This window comes from Pteropus vampyrus, unplaced genomic scaffold (genome assembly GCF_000151845.1).
Source record: "Pteropus vampyrus isolate Shadow unplaced genomic scaffold, Pvam_2.0 Scaffold22902, whole genome shotgun sequence".
Lineage (NCBI taxonomy): Eukaryota > Metazoa > Chordata > Mammalia > Chiroptera > Pteropodidae > Pteropus > Pteropus vampyrus.
This window is the reverse complement of record NW_011911683.1, coordinates 16916-37885: the sequence shown is the minus strand read 5'-3', so window position 1 is coordinate 37885 and position 20970 is coordinate 16916. Positions and strand designations below refer to the sequence as shown.

At 37.2% G+C, this 20970-nt stretch overlaps 1 protein-coding gene across 1 annotated transcript; it reads left to right on the top strand.

Moving 5' to 3' along the window:
- Positions 1 to 237: 237 nt before the first annotated feature.
- LOC105311049 (transmembrane 4 L6 family member 4) lies at positions 238 to 17851 on the top strand (the record flags this gene model as incomplete). Its single annotated transcript, XM_011387093.2, has 3 exons — positions 238 to 374; positions 8210 to 8399; positions 17653 to 17851. Coding segments are annotated over 3 exons (345 nt in total), but the record flags the coding sequence as incomplete, so codon positions are not given.
- Positions 17852 to 20970: the final 3119 nt, after the last annotated feature.

Sequence of the window (20970 nt, the reverse complement as noted above, 5' to 3'; positions counted from 1 at the left end):
TAACTATGACCAATGAGAAGTATTTCTAGATGTCTATTCTTTCTCATAAGCGGAACCTGCCTGCCATGTGACCCTAAAATCATTGTAGGAGACCCCACAAGCCCCATCTCCTGTAAATACTGGTTCCTACCTCGTAATGTCCCTGTAGTAACCACACTCAACAACAGGTTGGGTAGGTGTGCTGAGTACAACCTATAGACTGCCTTAAGAACCTGCCTTTTTCTCCCTCTCTTTTAGATGTTCACCTCCACAATATTTGCTGTGATTGGATTCTTGGGTGCTGGATATTCATTTGTCATCTCAGCTGTCTCCATCAACAAGGGTCCTAAATGTCTCATGGTCAATAGCACATGGGGCTACCCCTTCCACAACGGGTAGAGTATACTCTGCAATGTCATTTGTCACCACAAGGGGCACGGGCAGGTAAATGGCCCAGGGGGAAAAACTGCACTTGCCCTGTCATCTTCATTTTACAAGTATCTGGCATGTTGCTCCTTTGAGCAGGGCTGGAGTTATAGAGTGGAGTGAAGTTGCAATACATCTCACCTCTAATTGCTCTTTTGATAGAGACCAAGAGAAATAATAAAAGAGGGCACCACAACTGGTTTGAGGGAAGGAAATAGGTGGTATCTCCACTCAAATCCAAAATTTATCAGCAGACACGTGAGACAACTATTAATATTAACAAACAGAGAGTAGTGGCTTCCATTGCAAATCTCATATCAGAAAACGAGAATAATTACTCACTAACAAAGCTTAAAGGCTCTCACTAATACCCTGAACGGTCTATAACTAAAAGACTTTTTTAAGGTGCAAATGACATTGGAAACACTAGATTCTTCATGAGAGTTAATGTTAACAGATCTCATTAAAATAACACTTCAAATTTTCATGATATTTTGTAGTTTATAAAGACATTTTTTTCACAAATTTATCATTTAATCTCCATAGCAACCCCAAGAGGAAGCTGCTCCTTGCCAAGGCAGGCTTATCCAGTTTAACTTGCTCAAAGTCACACTGCTGGTTGAGGGCAGAGGCAGGTCTCAAATTCATACATCCTGACTTCCAGTCTCAGCCTTTTTGCATTACACATCCTCTCTCTCTAGACTGCACTGTCCAATACAGTGGCCAGTAGCTTTATGTAGATATTTAAATTTAAATTCATTTAAATGAAATAAAGTTAAAAATTCCTCAGTCACATTAGCCTTATTTCAAGCACTCGATGGCCACAGGTGGCTAGTAGTGACTGTATTGAATGTTACAGACTTAGGACATTCCCCTCGTCACAGACAGTCTATTAGATAGTGCTATGTAGACTCTAACCTCTACAAGGCCTGGGACTGTTCCATTTTGTTCACCATCGCAGCCCATCCACCAAGCACAGTGACTGACAACTAGAGGATTGGGGTATGTGGTTTTTGGGTCCTGCTGCACATGAAAGATGGGTCTATGACTAGAAAATCTATAGGACACCAATGTATGAACTCAAATCCCTATTACTACTTTACAGTGAGAGTCCGAAGAACCTCAGAGTGGGCTTCAGATGGGAAAGATGGCAGTACTCGTTCTGTTATGATCTGAGGTCTCGGTTTGTTCGCAAGTGTTTCATATATAATATCATTTCTACCTTACTCTATAGTGAAACAGGAGTATAAGACCTCTAATATCCTCATATAGCGTGCAGTGATTTCAAAATTATTTTACTGTGAAAAGCCTTCTCATCTTACAGAAGACAGTTGGGGCTCCACTGCCCTGTGAAGCGTGTACTCCTGTTTAACTGTAGAGTAGGGTACAAGTGATATTCATCAGCGCAGCATTAAACATGTTTTTTTGGTTGTTGTTTATTCTATTACGTGAATACTATCCTTGATTAACTTAAAATCAATTAGATTAATTTTATGTCCAAAACGACAGAAGGAGAAAGGGAACACAACAGATGTCAAGTAACATTCCAAAGCAGTACAATGGTCTTATACATCTGGCATTGAGGGCCTAACACCTCCCCTGACACACTCACACCCTGCTTGTGGTGCTATGGAACTAATGGCCAAGGTCAGGAGAGTGACAGCTGGTCTGTGAGCCAGTACAGGAAATGTGAGCTTGGGGCAAGGACGGGAAATCACTTTTCAAAGTACTCTGTGCTAGTCCTTCTGGAGAAGCAAGTTTTCATGTACATCACAATCATGTATTGTACATTACTCTCTGATAAACATTGTCACATATGTTATTTTATCTACTCCTCACAAGTAATCCATCCCTTAATGGATATCAGATTAGAGAGGTTTAATAATAAAAGCAGAATAAACTTTTCAGACAAGTAGAAACATTTCAGAATTTTTCATATTTCCGTTCGCTTCATGGCTTTGATAAGGCTCTGAAGAAGGAAAGGTTTAAATACCTAGACATCTGCATAGTAGCTTTAAATTATCATATGATTTAAAATTGGTATGTAAGGTCATATCATAAACCATATATATCACACTTCCTAGGCAATTGATAGGGTAAGGATAATTTTGACTATTTATGCGTTTTCCTGTTCATCCTGACTTTAGAATTTAATCCCAGGTAAGATGCAAGTCCATTCTCTGTGCAAGGAATGAAATATGGCACAATTGGTACAAGAAAGGCTTTCAGGAGGATGGATCCAGGCAGAGTGCATATCACTGCATCCTCTGCCACCTACCATAGTTTTCTCAGTGTTCCATTGTCCCCTATGTCCTGTGACTTAGCCTCTGAGACAAGAACTCATATTCCTTTTTTGACCTTTTTCTCCCACTGCCAGCTCCAAACCTTCCCTTGGAATGCAGACACCCATCCTGAGTTATATATAACAATAATTGAATCTTCTGTTGCTTAGTGTTTTTCAGTTAACAAAGTGCTTTCACCCACAGTGTTTCATTTGTTCCTCCCAAAAAAGTTTATGAGATTATCAACTCAGCTACAGAGGACATAACTGAAACCCAGAGAGAACAGTGACTTTCTGAAAAGAATGCTGTTTATTAATGACTGAAGTTGAATCTAAGTTTTCTGACTCCAAGTCACAGCACTTTATCTTGAACACAATTTATATTGATTCACACTATCTGCTTTTAGTATAGATTCCACCTAGCAAAGCTCAGGAGCCTCCTATCTCCAGTCCTTTTTACTATGCCATGGACTCTTCTTATCTATCAGATCCCAATGTGTAAGCATTGCAGCAGTTATCACTGTCACTGCAAACCTAACACACGTACACAGCTACTTAGGAGGTAGAAAAGATAAATCACTTGTATGAGCCCAAACAGAAGTGCTCAAGACAGTTTGCCCCTCTCCCCTTGTCACTAAATGGCAGGAGAGGCAGCTGCTTCTCCCTCCTCCACCTTTTCCTGTTAATGATCAAGGGCTATGTATTTTGCATATATTAATCTTACTTAATCTTCCTAATAAATTTGAGAATTCCTATCCCCAAACTAGAAAAATGAAGGTCAAAAGGTTAATTTGCTGAGGGCTCCCCAGCTAGTAAGTAATAGAAGGAGAATTAAAAAAACAAACAAAATAAAAACACTTGACAGTACCCTACTTTGTGTAGAAACTTCTCCCAAACATGGAGCAAAGGAGGACATACATGGTCCCTGTCCTTGTGAGCACATGTTTAGTTAGGGTGACAACACAAGCCAGACCCTCACGATGCAGAAAGGGATGAAATGGAGGAATGCAAGGGAAATTTCATTAAGGGGATGATATGGGCTGGTTTTGGAAGATGAGCAAAGATAAAGGGAAACACATTTCAGGTAGAGAGAAGAGTAAGCCCTGAGGCAACTAGGAAAAGGCCCAACATGGTCAGAGAACGTCAGTTTACTGTGCAGCCAGAAGCTCAGGGTGAATGTGGGGGAGAGGCAAAGAAGGGGGCACCATGTGAGGCAGATGACTGAGGGGCAGGCCAGACCCTTAGAACACCAAGAGACAGCAGAGGCTTCAGGCAGAACACAATGTGAACTCCTGGAAGTTTCAGAAACATTATGTTGGTGGCAACATGGAAGATGAACAGAAGGGCTCAGTAACTTGAGAGAGAACGTAAAAATAGGAGGTTGGAGTCACAATCCAGATGAGATCATGAGCATCCACAAGGCAATACAACTGGGCTCAAAAGAAGGAAACAAATTTCAGAGACTATCTGAGATGGAATCATCAGGATTAGCTGTGAGAGAAAAGGGGGAAAGTGATCAAGGTGGATTCTGAGATTTCCAGCTTGGGGCACAAAATCCAGGGCTCTTCAATGATGTAGTATTTAACACTGTTTTCCTCAAAAATGTTTGTTGGTGATCATATTAAAGGAGCAAAGATAATTAACTCTTTTGGTCATGAGAACTATACTAAAGAAGCATCCCAGAAGGAAAAGGAACCTGGGACATTTTGAGATATATCTTCTTGGCTTAATTTGAAGTAGGATCTCCTCCCACTCAAGGTCTTCCTCTCTAAGACAATTGGCCACCTCTGCCTTGACCCTGAGCTGACGAAAGGGAAGCAGCTGGCACAGGGCATGGAGACAGCTGTGGGGAAGGGGATAGGGAACCAGAGGAAAGGCCAAGGACATTCAGCAGTGCGGGAAGAACAAAGGACATAGCCAAGCACAGTACTCCCTCGTCAGGCTGCAACCCTGCTTGCTCCCTGGGAAAGTGGTGAAGAGAGTACTCTCCCATCAAGACACAGAACTGAATTCAATTAATGATCTCTCTGGACTTTCAGTTAACATTATCTGCATTTGCACTTCAAAGATTACTTAACAGCAAGAAACCCCAAGCTTCTTCTGAACACACTCCCTAGAGCTGAAAGCACATCCATCAGTAGTGGGACAAAGGATCATACAACGTGTTCGCAGCTGTCACAAAACAAGAAACTACCACAAATGTTAAGAACTGGCTTTGTCCTTGTCTTTACAGGACTTAAGGTAGTCATACATCTGCCACATAACAATGGTGAATAATGTACAATGGATTCATCTCTCAGCTCTTTCTCTGTGAAATGTGGTGACATCCAGATGTACTTCACAAGTTCAGGCGAGAATGAAATATCATGAAGTACATAAAGCACTCAGCACAGTTACTGCCAGATACTGCTTGCTAAGCTTTCAGCTTTATTATTTTTTTAATAACTTAATGTTATAAATGGAATTAATTACTAAGTATTAGAACTTTCTAAAATATGCTTTTATAATTATTTTATGACTTAATTTCAATCTTTTCAAGCATTAATGTGGATACAAAGAGAATAATCTCTTTATCACATTTATAAGTAAACCTTGATTGACACACTATTATAGAGGCATTTATATGTTTCATCAATAAATCATATTTCGAATATACTATAGAGGGATTTGTGTAATTGTTAAGAGGATGGCTTTGGAGTCAGACAGACCTAGGATCATATCCAGGCACTTCCATTTCTAGATTCAATTTCTAATCTGCATACGGCCGTATGTTCATTTATTCAAAGACAGTTTCCTGAAGGCTACTCCATGCCAGGCATTGGCCAAGGAAAGCACCACCTCCTGGGAGGACTGGGGAAGGTGACATAAAGCAGCTAGCCCAGTGCCTGGCACATGAGCAGATCACAATACACAGAAGCTGCTGTTATTTACTGAACACACTCCCTGTGCTGGAAATGGGGGCAGAGGTAGGGGACATGGTCTCTGCTCTGGTGAGTGTGCAGTCCCACACTGAAGATAGATGGACAATCAATGAACGACACAGAGTGCTGGGAAGCACAGAAGGGATACCAAAGCCAGCCAAGGGCAGGAGGAGCATCAGGACTCTTGTCTCGGAGGAAGAGGTGGCACCTGAATTACCAGGCAGAGTGGGCCAGGCAAGCATTCGGGCCCCCCTATTCCTTCCTTCAGCTGCCTTAGATGCTGGCAAGAAGTGAGTTGCATGGAATCCATGGCATTCTGTTCCGATGATGCTGGGATTACTGCAGCTCACGTGGAAGTGTCCTTCGCGAGAATGGCGTGCTTTAAAACTGCGGTGGAGTAAACTGCAGTTATGTACACTGCCTCAGCTCCTCTTGCTTCACAGAATGTGGAAACATGCTTAGCTACCAGGCCCATGATAACTCAGGGCCCCCTCTCCCCGGAAGTTGGAGAGTTGGACGCAGCGATCAATGCCGCAATCTCTGAGTCTCAAAACCTGAGAGTTTGGCGGGGAGAGAAGAAGGGCCGGGAATGGGATATCCTGGTGGTTTGTGAAGGGTGAGGCAGCAGCAGGAGTGGGGCTGAGAGGATTGCTCTAGGCACCCAAACTCAACCCTTGCTTCCAAGTTCCCCCATGAGCATTTTACTAATCTCACCACCAGGAGGGGCTGTCATCTTGCCACTGTACAAACTCTTCAGGAGAGGGAAAGAACTCAGGATTGCCAGTCACTTCATCTTGGGGTCTTTTCTTTACAAAAGGTGACTGAAAACTACTGTCTCTCCATAACCTCTTGTCATCATCACGTTTAAAAATTGTGAAGATAGATAAAACTACATGGAAAAATGCAGAACAGAACAAGACTTTAAAAATAATAAATACCAAAAAGAACTCTCATAGAACAATACAAAAGGTATATTCTCTCAGTGAACTGTCGCAATTGTGAGGTTGCTCTCAGCCTGTCTAATAGATGAAGAAACTGATGCTCCGGTGGAGATGTGGGGTGAGGATAAGTAACTTGTATGAAGAATACACAGCTAGAAAGAGGAATGCTTGCGTTCAAACCCAAGTTCATTGGAATCCAAAATACCAGGCCCTTTCCTTTAATCAGACAGTTCAGATTAAGTAAAGTAACAATAACAGTACTAGCGCTTATTGAGCACTTACTACACACTAGGCACTGTCCTAAGCACTTTACTAGTATTAACTCATTTAATCTTCACAATAACTGTGGTTTGACAGACAATGTTAGTCCCATTTTACAGATAAGTCACACAGCTAGTGAGCAGCTAGAACCTGTGCCTTAAGGAAAGGCGGATCGATGCTATAAACGTTTTATATTTAAATCGAGAACGAAATGTTTGTACTTTCATTCCTTCTGCTTTATTAAATGCCAAGGTATCTTCCATCATTGCAAAGACTTTTTGGATTTTAATACAGAATGTCCTTATATAAGTGTGTACTGATCCACTGGAGAATTCATCAGAAACAAGAGTTATCAAAAAGATCTAAAAACCGTAAGGCAACTTAATTTAATAGCCGGATGAAGAATTTCCCACTGAGGCCTTGGGAGAATAGAGGGTGCACAAAGGAAGAGGGGAATACCAATTTATAACTCTAAGAATGTGAGAAGGAATGATAATAATCCATAAGATTGACCCACTTTACTGTTATTTTGGTCTTGAAGATAGCATAACTACATATTTCTCCATCACAGATAGCGTAACTTCACATTTCTTCAATATAAACTGCCCTGTATATTGCAGTGGACTCCTAATATACTTATTTTATAAACATATTAAGCAGTTTCTCCATTTTAAAGTCTTTGTAAAATATATATTAAGGCAACAGATTATTATTGCTTTTAATTAATTAAATCTTTTTGCATGTGGAATATGTTAACAAAAATATAGTTAAATTCACAATACTTTTTTTAATTTGCAATTTTTAAGGCTAGAATTAGGCCTTTAAAAAGATCGAGCTCTTCCCTATAACTATATGACACTGTTGTACTTTACATGGCTTCAGATGGCCAGTAGACTTGATAGATAATTTGTCAAAAGTTCAAATGATCTCTAATGACAGTAGGTGGGATAAAAGTCATGAACATGTGTGAGATTCTACTTCTGAAGTGTCTTCATTTTCCAGGCCTTATAATAAATATTGATTGAATTTACCCATCCTCTTGGTCAGCTCACAAAAATCATTCTGTCCCTTGGTAGCTGTGTGACCTAGGAAGAAGTCACTTAACCTCTCTGTGCTTCAATGTCTTTATTTGTGAAATAGAAGAAAAGAATCATCAGTTTTATATGAGAAACAAATAAGTGAATAAGTTTAAAATGTTTAGAAAGGTTGTAACATAATATATACTCAATAAAAATTTTAGGTATTGTTTTTAAAAGTGCTGTTGTTGTGGAATATGTTTCTTATGGAACTTATGTTTTAGATTGGAAGTATTCCAAAAAAAATTATGATGATGAATTTCCAGTCTAGGGTATTTCATTCTTTTTATAGATGTCTCCTTTCCTCTCCCATGCTCCCCACAGGGATTACCTCATTGATGAAGCTTTATGGAGCAAGTGCCGAGAGCCTGAAAATGTGATTCCCTGGAATCTGACACTTTTCTCCATCCTGCTGGTCACAGGAGGGATCCAGATGCTTCTCTGCGCTTTCCAGGTGGTCAATGGCCTCCTAGGGACCCTCTGTGGAGACTGCCAGTGTTGTGGATGTTGTGGGGTAAGTTAAGGTCTTTGTCCTTTCCCCTCAGCATGCAGGAGGCCAAAGCAGGCCTCTAGCACTAATGGAATGAGAGGGTGGAGAAGGTGGCACCTACAGAAAACCAGAGCCAGGCTACAAAGTCCAGGCAGTCCCTTTTATCAACTCATGGAAACATTGTGTTTCTGAGACCCAGAAGTTTGCTCTCTATGCATGTTAACATACCCAGGCTAAAGATGACAAAAATTTTTATTCTCACACCCTATTGACCATAGGTCTGGAGGCAAAAGAAATCCATGTAATATATAGACATTTACAATAATATTATGTGAAAATCCTCAGTGGGCATTTGTTATATGCACATATTGTCAGCCATAATACATCATGGTCTGGCCCAAAATGTTCTCACCATTTCCTAATTAAATTTACACAGTGGCTTAAAGTTACCAAGGAAGATAGGAAATATGCTTTAGGGTATTTTCTTTTTCCTGGAAAAGAACAAAACATACCCATAAAAAAAAAAATTAAAAATTAAAAAAAAAGCCCTACATTTTGATGAGGTTTCTAATATAGAAGAGAGAAATCGTGAAATCATTCTTAAGTGGGGAAAAAAATCACTAAGTATTTAATATCAAAAAATAATTGTATATTATCAACAATAGAAAAAATAAAAGTAAATCTATAAGCAGTAAAATATTGTAATTATTTCAACTAATAACCAAACCAGATCAGGCAATTATTCATACACATGGTTATTTAAATACACATATTGATGCATGAGGAAAAAATTAAACAGAACTCACTTCTTTAATTGAAATTTATATAAATAAATGTAAATAAAGGTCTCCCTACTTAATATAATTTTCAAATTTTAAATAGTTCAAATAATTTTCTTTAAAGTTTTTGTAATTTTTATTTTTTCTATTATAGTTGACATACAATATTATATTAATTTCAGGTGTACAACACAGTGATTAGACATTTATATAGCTTATGAAATGATCATCCTAATAAATCCAGTACTCATCTGACACCATACATTGTTATTACAATATTAATGACTATATTCCTCATGCTATACTCTACATCCCCATGACTATTTTGTAACTACCATTTAAACCTTTTAACTGCCCCCTTCCTCTACTCCCCTACCCATCCTCTGACAACCATCAAAATGCTCTCTGTATCTTTGAGCTTCTTTCTTCTAGAGTTTTAACAGTGTTATATATGTCTATAAATGAAAAATTGTGCTCATGCCCAAGTGTATGTGTACACATAGAGAAATATAGAAAAGAATTCAGTTAGAAAGTCTACATCTTGCCCTTGTCTCCATCCACCCAATTCCCCCAGTTCATCACCTAGGGAATGTTACCTAATGTCTTATATCTGTATCTTCCCAGAGTGTCTTTTTTATTGTTTTCATTCCCCCACCTTAAAATTTTTTTTCAAAACTTAATAATACTGAAAATACTTATGACATAGTGTTACTTAAAAAGAGCAAAACAGGTGACATCAGAAACATGATGGATGAGAGATGTCTCCAGATCTCTCCCCTTGAAACAACAATAAGCTGAACATCTAAAACTCAAAAAAAAAAATAAAATAAAATAACCACCCAACCTTCACACAAGCACGTCTGAAAGAGAGAACTGCTAATAAGAGCTACCACAGGTCAGAGACAAGGGAGTATGGTAGTAGACTGGGAGAAACAAAGAAGCTGCCTCTTGCAGCTGGAGCTCCCTGTAGGAGGAGGAGTAGGTGAGTTCTGGCAAGTTCCCTGAACAGCCCTGCATGGGAAAGCTGTGAGCACCACGCAGTGACAGTGCCCAGGGATCAGGGCACAAGGCAGAGAGTGTGGATGGCAGAGAAGCAACAGTCGATTATTACCAGCGGCAGTTGCAAAATGTGTGGCTGAGCCACAGCCCCATCCCCCACTCAGAGAGCATCTCCCCTCATATCCTCCAAGACTAAACACCATGGAGCCCCAAGGGAATCTGAGCAAAAGCTACCAAAACTGTCGCTAACACTGACAGGGACCGAGACTGAGGGTAGCGAGTGTGATTAAACATCTACAAGGAAAAACAAAAGGCATTATTAAGGCTTTATATAAAGCAGGGATCCAAGAGGCTTAGACGCCAACTACTGGAAATCAAAAGAAAAACACCTTTTTTGCAACAGGCTAAAGAGAAATCTTTATATAATACATCCTCTATCTGGAAAATAAGCTTAAAGACATAGAAATATGTGACTTAAATGACAGAGAATTCAGGATGGCACTTCTGAAAAAACTCAATGAGATCCAAAATAATTCATATCAATAATTCCAGGAATTGAAAAAAAAACTAGATGAGTAGAATGAGTTCTTTAGCAGGGAGATTGAAACTCTTAAGAAGAACCAAATAGAACTTCTAGAGGTGAAGAACACACTAAAAGAGATGAAAAATGAAATAGGAAGTTTGGGAAATAGAGTTGAACAAATGGAGGAAAGGATCAGTGATATCAAAGAAAGAAATCTATAATAAATCAGAAGGAAGAAGAGAGAAACCAAAAAATGAAAAATAATGAAAGAGAAATAGAAGAACTAGCTAATATCATTAGGAGAGGAAATATAAGAATAATGAGCATTATCGAAGGTAAAGAAAAGGAGCAGGAATTAGAAAATATTTTCAAAAAAATAATTAGTGAGCATTCACCAAATCTAAGGAATGAGCTGGAGCTTGAAATTCAAGAAGTCAACAGAACACCCAATTACCTCAACCCTAAAATGTCTCCTCCCAAGATCTTAAAAATATAAAAAGTTAATGCAAAGAATTTTCAGCCAGGCAAAAGTAGATGGTAACCTATAAAGGAAACCCCATTAGATTATTGTCAGACTTCTCAGAACAAACCTTACATGCCTTAGAAAGGAGTGAAATCAAATATTCAAACTATTAAATGAAAGGAACTACCAGCCAAGTATAATGTATACAGCAAAGCTCTCTAGATATGAAGGAGAAATAAAGACCTTTCCAGACATACAAAAATTGAGGAAATTCTCCACTATGAGGCCTGCAATATAGGAAATACCGAAAGGGGTCAGCTCACCTAAAACAAATGACAAAAAATACAAAACTATGAGTAAAGCAACTAGCAGGCAGATAGAAGCAGAAGAGTGAAACCCTTATTAAGAACAGGGCATTATAAGCATAAACAGTAAGAAGAGAGGGACAAATTGAGTCAACAATAACAGAAAAGGGGAGGATTCAAATATCTAAATTCACGAAGGGGAATGGATATAAGGCACACACCAAAGAAAATGGATTACTATGTATATATAACTATCCTCTATATATTTATAATGATAACCACATGCCAAAGATTCAGAACTAAAGTATATAACATAAAACAAGAAGGATCAGAGGGGAAACTAACAAAACCCAACTGGAAAAAAAAAGGACAAGGAAGCAAATGCTGAGCTACAAGAAAACTAAAAATGAAATGACTATAGGAAAACCTCATATTTCAATAATCACCCTAAATATAAATAGACTGAACTCACCAATAAAAAGGCACAGAGTTGCAGTTTGGATCAAAAAACAAAACCAAACATATGCTGTCTCCATGAGACACCTCTCTCTTCCAAAGACAAATATAAACACAAAATGAAAGAGTTCAAAATGATATATCAAGCAAATGGCATTCAGAGAAAAGCGAGAGTAGCAGTACTGATATTGGACAATATAGACTTCAAAATAAAAAGGGTAAACAAAGATACTGAGGAACACTTCGTAATGATAAAGGGAATCATACACCAAGAAGACACAACACTTATTAATATCTATGCTCCCAATCAGGGAGCCCTGAAATATATAAAGCAATTACTAACAGAACTACAGGGAGAAACACTATCCCTAAAGGGAGAAACACTAGACCAAAGCACTATCATACTAGTGGACCTAAATACCTCACTGTCAGATATGGACAGATCATCCAGACAGAAAATCAATATGGAAATAACATCCATAAATGACACATTAGATCAGCTGGACATAATTAACACTCACAGCTGGACATAAAAAACAGCTGCTTATACATTCTTCTCTAGTGCACATGGAACATTCCCAAGGATTGACCACATACTGGGACACAGAGATAGCCTCAACAAATATAAGAGGGTTGAAATCATACCAACCATATTCTCTAATCATAATACTTTGAAGCTAGACATTAACTGTAAAAAGAAAGTGGAAAGAACCACAAATACATGGAGATTAAACAATATGCTACTGAAGAATAACTGAGTCAGAGAAGAAATAAAAAGAGAGATCAAGAGATACATAGAAATGAATAATAATGACAGTACAACGTATCAAAACTTTTGGGACACGGCAAAAGTGGTCATAAGAGGAAAGTTCATATCATTACGGGCCTATCTTCAAAAACAAGAATGAGCCCAAATAAACAACCTAATGCTTCATCTCAAAAAACTAGACAAGAAAGAACAAATGAAGCCTAAAATCAGCAGAAAGAAAGAAATAATCAAAACAAGAGCAGAATTAAATGAAATTGAAAACGACAACAACAACAACAACAAAATACAATAAAAAAATAAATGCAACAAAGAGCTGGTTCTTTAAGAAGGTTAATAAAATTGACAAACCTCTGGCTAGACTCACTAAAGAAAAAAGAGAAAGGACACAAATAAACAAAATCAGAGATGAAAGAGGAGAAATTACGACAGACACTGCAGAAATACAAAGGATAATACAAGAATACTATGAGAAAGTATATAACACCAAATTAATTAACCTAGAAGAAATGGACCAGTACTTAGAAAAATACAATCATCCTAGACCGAATCAAGAAGAACTAGAAAATCTAGATAGACCAATCAGCAGTATGGAAATTGAAACAATTATCAAAAACCTACCAAAAAGGAAAAGTCCAGGACCCAATGGCATCGTCAATGAATTCTACCAAACATTCAAAGAGGATTTAATACCTATTCTCCTCAAACTCTTCCAAATAATCGAAGAGGAGGCAATACTTCCTAATTTATTTTATGAAGCCAATATTATCCTAGTACTAAAACCTGGTAAAGATAACACACACACACACACACACACACACACACACACACACACACAAACTATAGACCAATATCTCCCATGAACACAGATGCAAAAATCCTAATTAAGATACTAGCAAACTGAATGCAGCAACATATTAAAAAGATTACACACCACAATGAAGTAGGCTTCATCTCAGGGGCACAGGGATGGTTCAACATATGCAAATAGATTAATGTGAAACACCACATAAACAAATTAAAAAATAAAAATCATATGATCATATCAACAGATGCAGAAAAAGCCTTCATCAAAATACAGCATCCATTTATAATCAAAACACAACAAAATCGGTAGAGAAGGAAAGTATCTTACCATAATAAAGGATATATATGACAAACCGTCAGCCAAGATTATACTTAATGGTGAAAAACTAAAAACCTTCCCTCTAAGATCAGGAACAAGGAAAGGCTGTCCATTATTGCCACTGTTATTCAATATAACATTGAAGGTCCTAGCAAGTGCAATCAGGCAAGAGAAAGATATAAAAAGCATCCAAATAAGAAATAAGGGAGTCAAATTGTCACTATTTGCAGATGACATTATTCTCTATATAGAAAACCCTAAACACTCCACAAGAACACTACTAGAAACAATAAACAAATACAGTAGTTTCAGGATACAAAATCAACATTCAAAAATTCATAGCATTCCTATACTTTAATAATGAAGCATCAAAAAAAAAAAGAAGTGGGAAAAATAATTCCTTTTGCAATTGCAACAAAAGAATAAAATACCTAGGAATAAATCTAACAAAACACGTGAACGACCTATATAATGAAAACTACAAGACCATATTAAAAGAAATCAAAGAAGATATAAAAAAATGAAAAGAGAGTCCCGTGTTCTTGAGTTAGAAGAATCGACATAGTTAAAATGACCATATTACCTAAAGCATTATACAGATTTAATGCAATCCCCATCAAAATCTCATTGACATTTTTTTAAAAAATGGAACAAAAAATCATCAGATTTTTATGGAAGCACAAAAGACCCCAAATTGTTAAAGCAATCACTCTGCCTGACTTCAAATTATACTACAAAGCGACAGTAATCAAAACGGCATGGTATTGGCAGCAAAACAGACACACGGACCAGTGGAACAGAATCGAGAGTCCAGAAGTAAACCCATATTTATATGGGCAAATAATTTTCGACAAAAAAGCCAAAAACATACAGTGCAGAAAGGAAAGCCTCTTCAATAAGTGGTGCTGGGAAAACTGGAAGGCCACCTGCAAAAGAATGAAACTAGACACATCAAAATTAACTCAAAATGAATTAAGGACCTGAATATAAGCCTCGAAACAATAAATTGCATAGAATAAAACACAAGAACTAAACTCAAGGACCTTGGACTTAAAATGGATTTTATGAATTTGACCTCAAAGGCAAGAGAAGTAAAAGCAAAATAAATAAATGGGACTATATCAAGCTAAAAATCTTTTGCACAAACTAAAATCCGTCAACAAGGTAAAGAGACAACCATCCAAATGGGAAGATATATTTGTAAGCAATGCCTCTGATAAGGGTCTAATATCCAAAATATACAAAGAACTCATACAACTCAAAAATAATAACAACAACAATCCAATTAAAATATGGGCAGAGGACCTGAACAGACACTTCTCCCAAGAAGACATTGAAATTGCCAACAAATATATGAAAAAATGCTCAACATCACTAGCTATTAGGGAAATGCAAATTAAAATTACAATGAGATACCATCTCACACCTTTTAGAATAGCTATAATCAACAGAACAAGTAATAAAAAGTGTTGAAGAGAATGAGGAGAAAAAGGAATCCTCATACACTGCTGGTGGGACTGCAAATTGATACAGACAGCCACTATGGAAAACATTATGGAGATTCCTCAATAAACTAAGAATTGATCTACCTACCATATGATCCAACAATCCCTCTACTGGGTATTTACCCCAAAGACTTGAAAACAAATATCTGAAAAGATATTTGCACACCGATGTTCATAGCAGCATTATTCATGGTGGCCAAGACATGAAAGCAACCAAAATGTCCTACAATAGATGATTGGATAAAGAAGCGGTGATGCATATATACAATGGAATATTACTCAGCCATAAGAAGAGATATAATACTGCCATTTGCAACATGGATAGACCCGGAGATAATCATGTTAAACGAAATAAGCCAGACAGAAAAAGTTGAAAAGCACATGATATCACTTATATGTGTGATATAAACCTAAAAGAAACAAATGAAGAAGACAGAGATTCATGGACATGGATATAGACTAGTGGTTACCAGAGGGTGGGAGGAAGGGAGGGAGGAGGTAGATGGGCTACAAGGGGTCAAATATGTGGTGACAGAAAGAAATCTATGGGCATTGCATACTCGATGCAATATATATATGTGCCTTACTGTTGAATTGTACACCTAAAACTTACTGGATTTTGTCAACTAATGTCACCTTAATAAGTAAACAAACAAACAAACAATCTCGATATAATGGTAAATAAATAAATGGGGCAAAATACAGAAAATGTAAACAGGATATACAATTATATAAATAAGAAAAAAGCAAATACTATAAATAGAAAAAAGACCTAAAGGAAATTCAACCAAAATGTTAAATGTAGTTGTTTATGGGTATGAAGACTCACTTTTTCCTTCTACCTTATATTATTCCATAAAAGTTTAATCATATATTTTGAAATATAAAAAATAAAAAGTTCTAAAATTCAACTGTAAAATGCATGTATTACAAATAAATTTCATTGACTATTGTTTTTTTCTATAAATTTTCAATTCTATTGTGTTGTATTTAAAATTTTTGGTCAATAAACACAATTAGAGAGAAAAGAATACTACCAGTTGACAATTCATCAAAATTATTTTTATGATAGTGGTAAGAATATTGGGCATTAGAATATTGTGATTCCTCCAAAATGAATCCATGTTTTCTAAATTAACTAATTTTTTTCAAACATGATATTTTTTTTTTCTGTTTTCACAGAAGATATTTACGCTATTTTAGTTAGGTAGCAAATTTTCATTGCAAGATTTACTGGAAATACAACTGCTGTTTGGATAGAAGATAGTAGTTTACTAAATTTGAGGATTACCTATAAATTAAAAAACATACCTGTACATGTTAGCACATTGACTCTTTTCAGTGTCGTCTATTCAGATACCATATGTTAGCAATTTTAATGAATAAATTACTTGATAGCAAAAGACAGTAGATGGACTATACAGTTGTCAGTGTACGTACACCAGAGAATCAAAGGGATAATGAACCCTGTCAGAGTTAATTTCCTTCCTTCCATCCTTCCTTCCTTCCTTCCTTCCTTCCTTCCTTCCTTCCTTCCTTCCTTCCTTCTTTAACTTTTTATATGGAAAACTTCAAATCTATAAAATTTAAAAGAACAGTACAATGAACACCTACTTCTCAGTCATAGTTATCCCAACCACCTTTGCCAATCTTCTACAGAAAATGTGCAGATCAACATCCATCCATTCAGGCAAAAGTATTTATTGAGAAGTTCCCAAGCCTGGCACAGTTCTTGAATGATAATAGATGAAAACGTGCCTTAAAATGCAAACTATGACATAGATTGAATGCTAGCTGTGCAGTCTTAGAAGACTGTTGCCTTCAACTGTTTCTTTATCTGTAAAATGTGGTTGTTAAAACTACTTCCTAAGATTGACGACTGAGTGTCTAACATGTGGTGATAAGTATGCATCCATTTCAACAGTTAAAAGGCTCAGTACATTTTGTTGGTTGTTATTTACTAAAAGTATGAAAATCAGTGAGGCAGCAAAGCTTCAGAAAAAAGGAGCACAATCTCTGGGTTCAACTATCCTGAGTTCAAATCCTGGCTCCTCTACTTATTATCTGTGGCTTTAGATACATCACTTGAGCTCTCTGTTCCTCTTATCAAAATTATTCTCAATAATAAATGATGCAAAATAAAATGAAACTTCAACTCCTATAACCTAAACACAGTTAAGTAAGAGATTGATTGAAACACTGAAACAAAGTGAGAATAGTATAGAAAAAAATTAGTAGGTAACCAGTAAGGAGCAAGAATAATTATGAGAAGAGGGGTGAGGGGTAGGGGAGGAAGAAAGGGAAAAGAAAGCAAAAAGAATGATGCATAATTAATTAACTTTTTCTACCTTCTAGGGAGATGGACCAGTTTAAACCTCTATGATGAGCTCTCTGACTTGGTGGCAAATGAGAAGATACAATAAACTTATTCTTCTCTCTCTGTCAATTCCTATCTGCTTCCAAATTGACAAAGTTTAGGGAGGACAGACTCATTCCTTCTCCTTCCCAATTAGCTTGGCTCAACTTAGAATTTTATGTTACTTTCAAATAAAAAACATGGTGCCCGCTTAAGTTGGATTTATACATCTTTCAAATTAGCGTCCTTTTAGAATTGAAGAGCAGACTCAGAACTGATTTTTCACAATTTTTTCTTTAAGAATGAAAAATGTACTGTTACACTGCTTCTCTGAATATAGAGGTGTTTCTATCTTTGAAAGTTTAATGTAATTCAAAGAAGAAAAGTACTTTAAAATGAGAAACTAAGACTAATTTTTATTCTCTGTTTTCATAGGAAAAAAGAATGACTGATGTATCATAAATAATTTCTATTTTTGTCTCGTTGGCTAATATGTTTGAATTACTTGAGACTAGTAATTAATAATTTGAGCCTGCCATCATCAGCAAGGGTTTCCTTATGTATATTAAATTAAAATTATAATTCAAAGGTAATATAATAAAGATGGTATGTGTTTTAGAAGGGAGGGGCAAAAATTTGAGTGAATACAACTCTCTTTTTATATTTTCTACAAATCTTCCTTTGATCAAACAAAAAATGTTTTAAAAAACTGATTTAGATAATAACTTATCAGTCTATGGCCCAGAATTAAGATAATAGGTACTACTAATTCTATGTGTTACATTATGACATTAACTTCAGTTTTATGAATCAGGCACTAATATAGAGTCAAATCTATTATGTTCATTAGAATTCAAACTTCAAACCCTGACTGCCCCACATCCCAGCTTGGAGATCCTGGGAAAGTTACTTTCTAGGTCTCAGTTTCCACATCTGTAAAAGGACTGTTGGAAAGCAATCGATCAACTAAGAAATTTTGAAGTCCCCCAAAGATAAAACAGGGAGTCCTGCGGGATTGTCGACATGACTGATGTGCAATAGAAGGACCTCAGAGAAGGTTACAAGCCAGTGAATCTCACTTCTGCACCTGCCAAGATGATAGGCTACATACACTATGTAGTTCTGGCACACTGACAACTATGTTTCTCACAAACATCAATAAAACAATTAACATTCACTGCTGAGTGCTGGTCACTGGTGGATAACCACTGAAGACATAAGAAGTTATACGCTGTGATTATGCCCTCACTACAATGAGAACACTAAAATCAGAGATTAGATTTGGCACTTAATAGGCAGAAGGCAGGCAAACAGATAGGCAATTAAGATATCCTTGGAGAACTATACACAGAAACACACACATACTCACAGACACACAACACAAACAGTGTTTCCATTCAATTTAGACCATTGGCACTCAAACATGGCTGATCATGAGAATCACCTAGAAAATGTGCTAAATTTACAATTCTTGAGCTTTAGCATAGCCTTACTGCCTCTGAAAATCTATACATGAGAAATTAAAGTTTGTTTTTTCTCTGTTACGGAGTTTTTAAAGCTCACTTGGCCATGCTAAAAACCTACCACTTTGAGCACGGTTGTGAATGTTGACTGCAGATCTGCAGGCACCAAGGATGAAAGTGAGTCAGACCCCATGACAGTCCACTAGAAACACCTACTCTACTGATTAATATCAATACAATGTAGTATGTGCCGAATCCCAAAGAATGACACAGGTAATGATGTTCCAGAGGTTCAGATACATCAAACCATCAGGACTGATTCACCTACCTCTGTTCTTTGATGAGGAAATAAGAATGTGGGTAAGAGGCATCAATATCTTATTTAAGAGTTTTCTTGATTCAGATTTTAGAAATGAAAGTATTGTAGTCATTATCAAATATACTGTCAATATTTTAAAGATGAAAACTAAAACAAATCTTTGATAAGTTTTCACACAGAAGGCCATTTGCAAATCCAACCGCCATAAAATTAGGAAAACCAGTTTACCATGGAATTAAAAGGAAGAGACAAGAAACAAAAGTTGAATGGGTCCCTCCCTTTGTAGATCCTTATATGCTCACACACATCCCCACACACACACTCCCTAAGGTTAGTAGTAAAACTATCCAGAAACTTTTCTTATGGGAGTTGCCAACTTTGTATTGCTTTCTTCAACATCTGACTTATTTCTCTACACTTTGGACTCATGTTTCTGATTCGAGGCTACTCCCCAGTGCGTAACAAGAGACCTAGCACATTGTAGGCAATCAGCGGATTTATCGTGTCAATGGAAGTGCCCAGCGCCCACTTCCCTTTTGCCTATACCCTCAGACTCCGTGGAGTAGCATCCCTGGCCCTGAAATAACCATAGGAAGATTTCCAAACTGAGGAGCCAAAGAAAGTAGGAAGTGGGCATCTGAGCTACAAATGACCTCATAGATCTATGCCAGATGCCTGAATATAAAAGTGTGAACTATTCCTTATAATTGCATTTGGTACCATGACACTGGGCTTTCATGGGGCTCGTTTTGGGGGTTTCCCCTCTACCTCAGCATTCTACTGGGCCCATGAGCACAAGGCCCTCTTGAATGGGAGAAAGGAAAAGGTAAACACAAGGAAGAACAAAATGAAACCTAAATTATTTTCTCTAATTGTTACCCTACACATACACACAATATGCAGATGGACCTGGGTTATTAGTGATAATAAAGGAAAAGAGGAAAAGTATCCCCAGGTTTCACCCAACCATACCAGTCAAACATACAGGTGTAGAAAAGAAGACATTGGAACAAAGGACTGAACAAACTAAATATGAAGAGCACTCAGCTTCTCCTCCCTCTTCAAACCCTGGTATCTGTGTGCCCGGAAATAGTGGAGAGCTCTGCTCTGAGCAGCTTAAGCAAGACATGAGGAACCTGGAGGATCTCCAGAGGGAGGAAAAAAAAAAAAGGGCTGGATGGAACATCTCAACATAATGGGAACATTCCAATTATGACATCGCAATTATTCAGTGTTAAAGACCTAGGTGGCAGCAGGACATGACTGAAGATTTTTTGTTGATCTCTTGGTTTGAGTCAACGAACCATGGATACTGTCTTGGCACACACCTGTGAAATGTAGGAGAGAGAATTTTAGGTCATATATTAATCTATAAGCACTATCAATGGAATATATTCATCTAAAAGGTGAGATAGGAAAAAAAGTGAGAAAAGAGGGAAGGGGGAAAAGGTAAAGGAGGTGAAAGTGGAAGAACAGGGGAAGGAGGAGAAGGAAAAAGAAAAAAAAGAAAAAAAAAGAGCTTAGAACAATTCGTG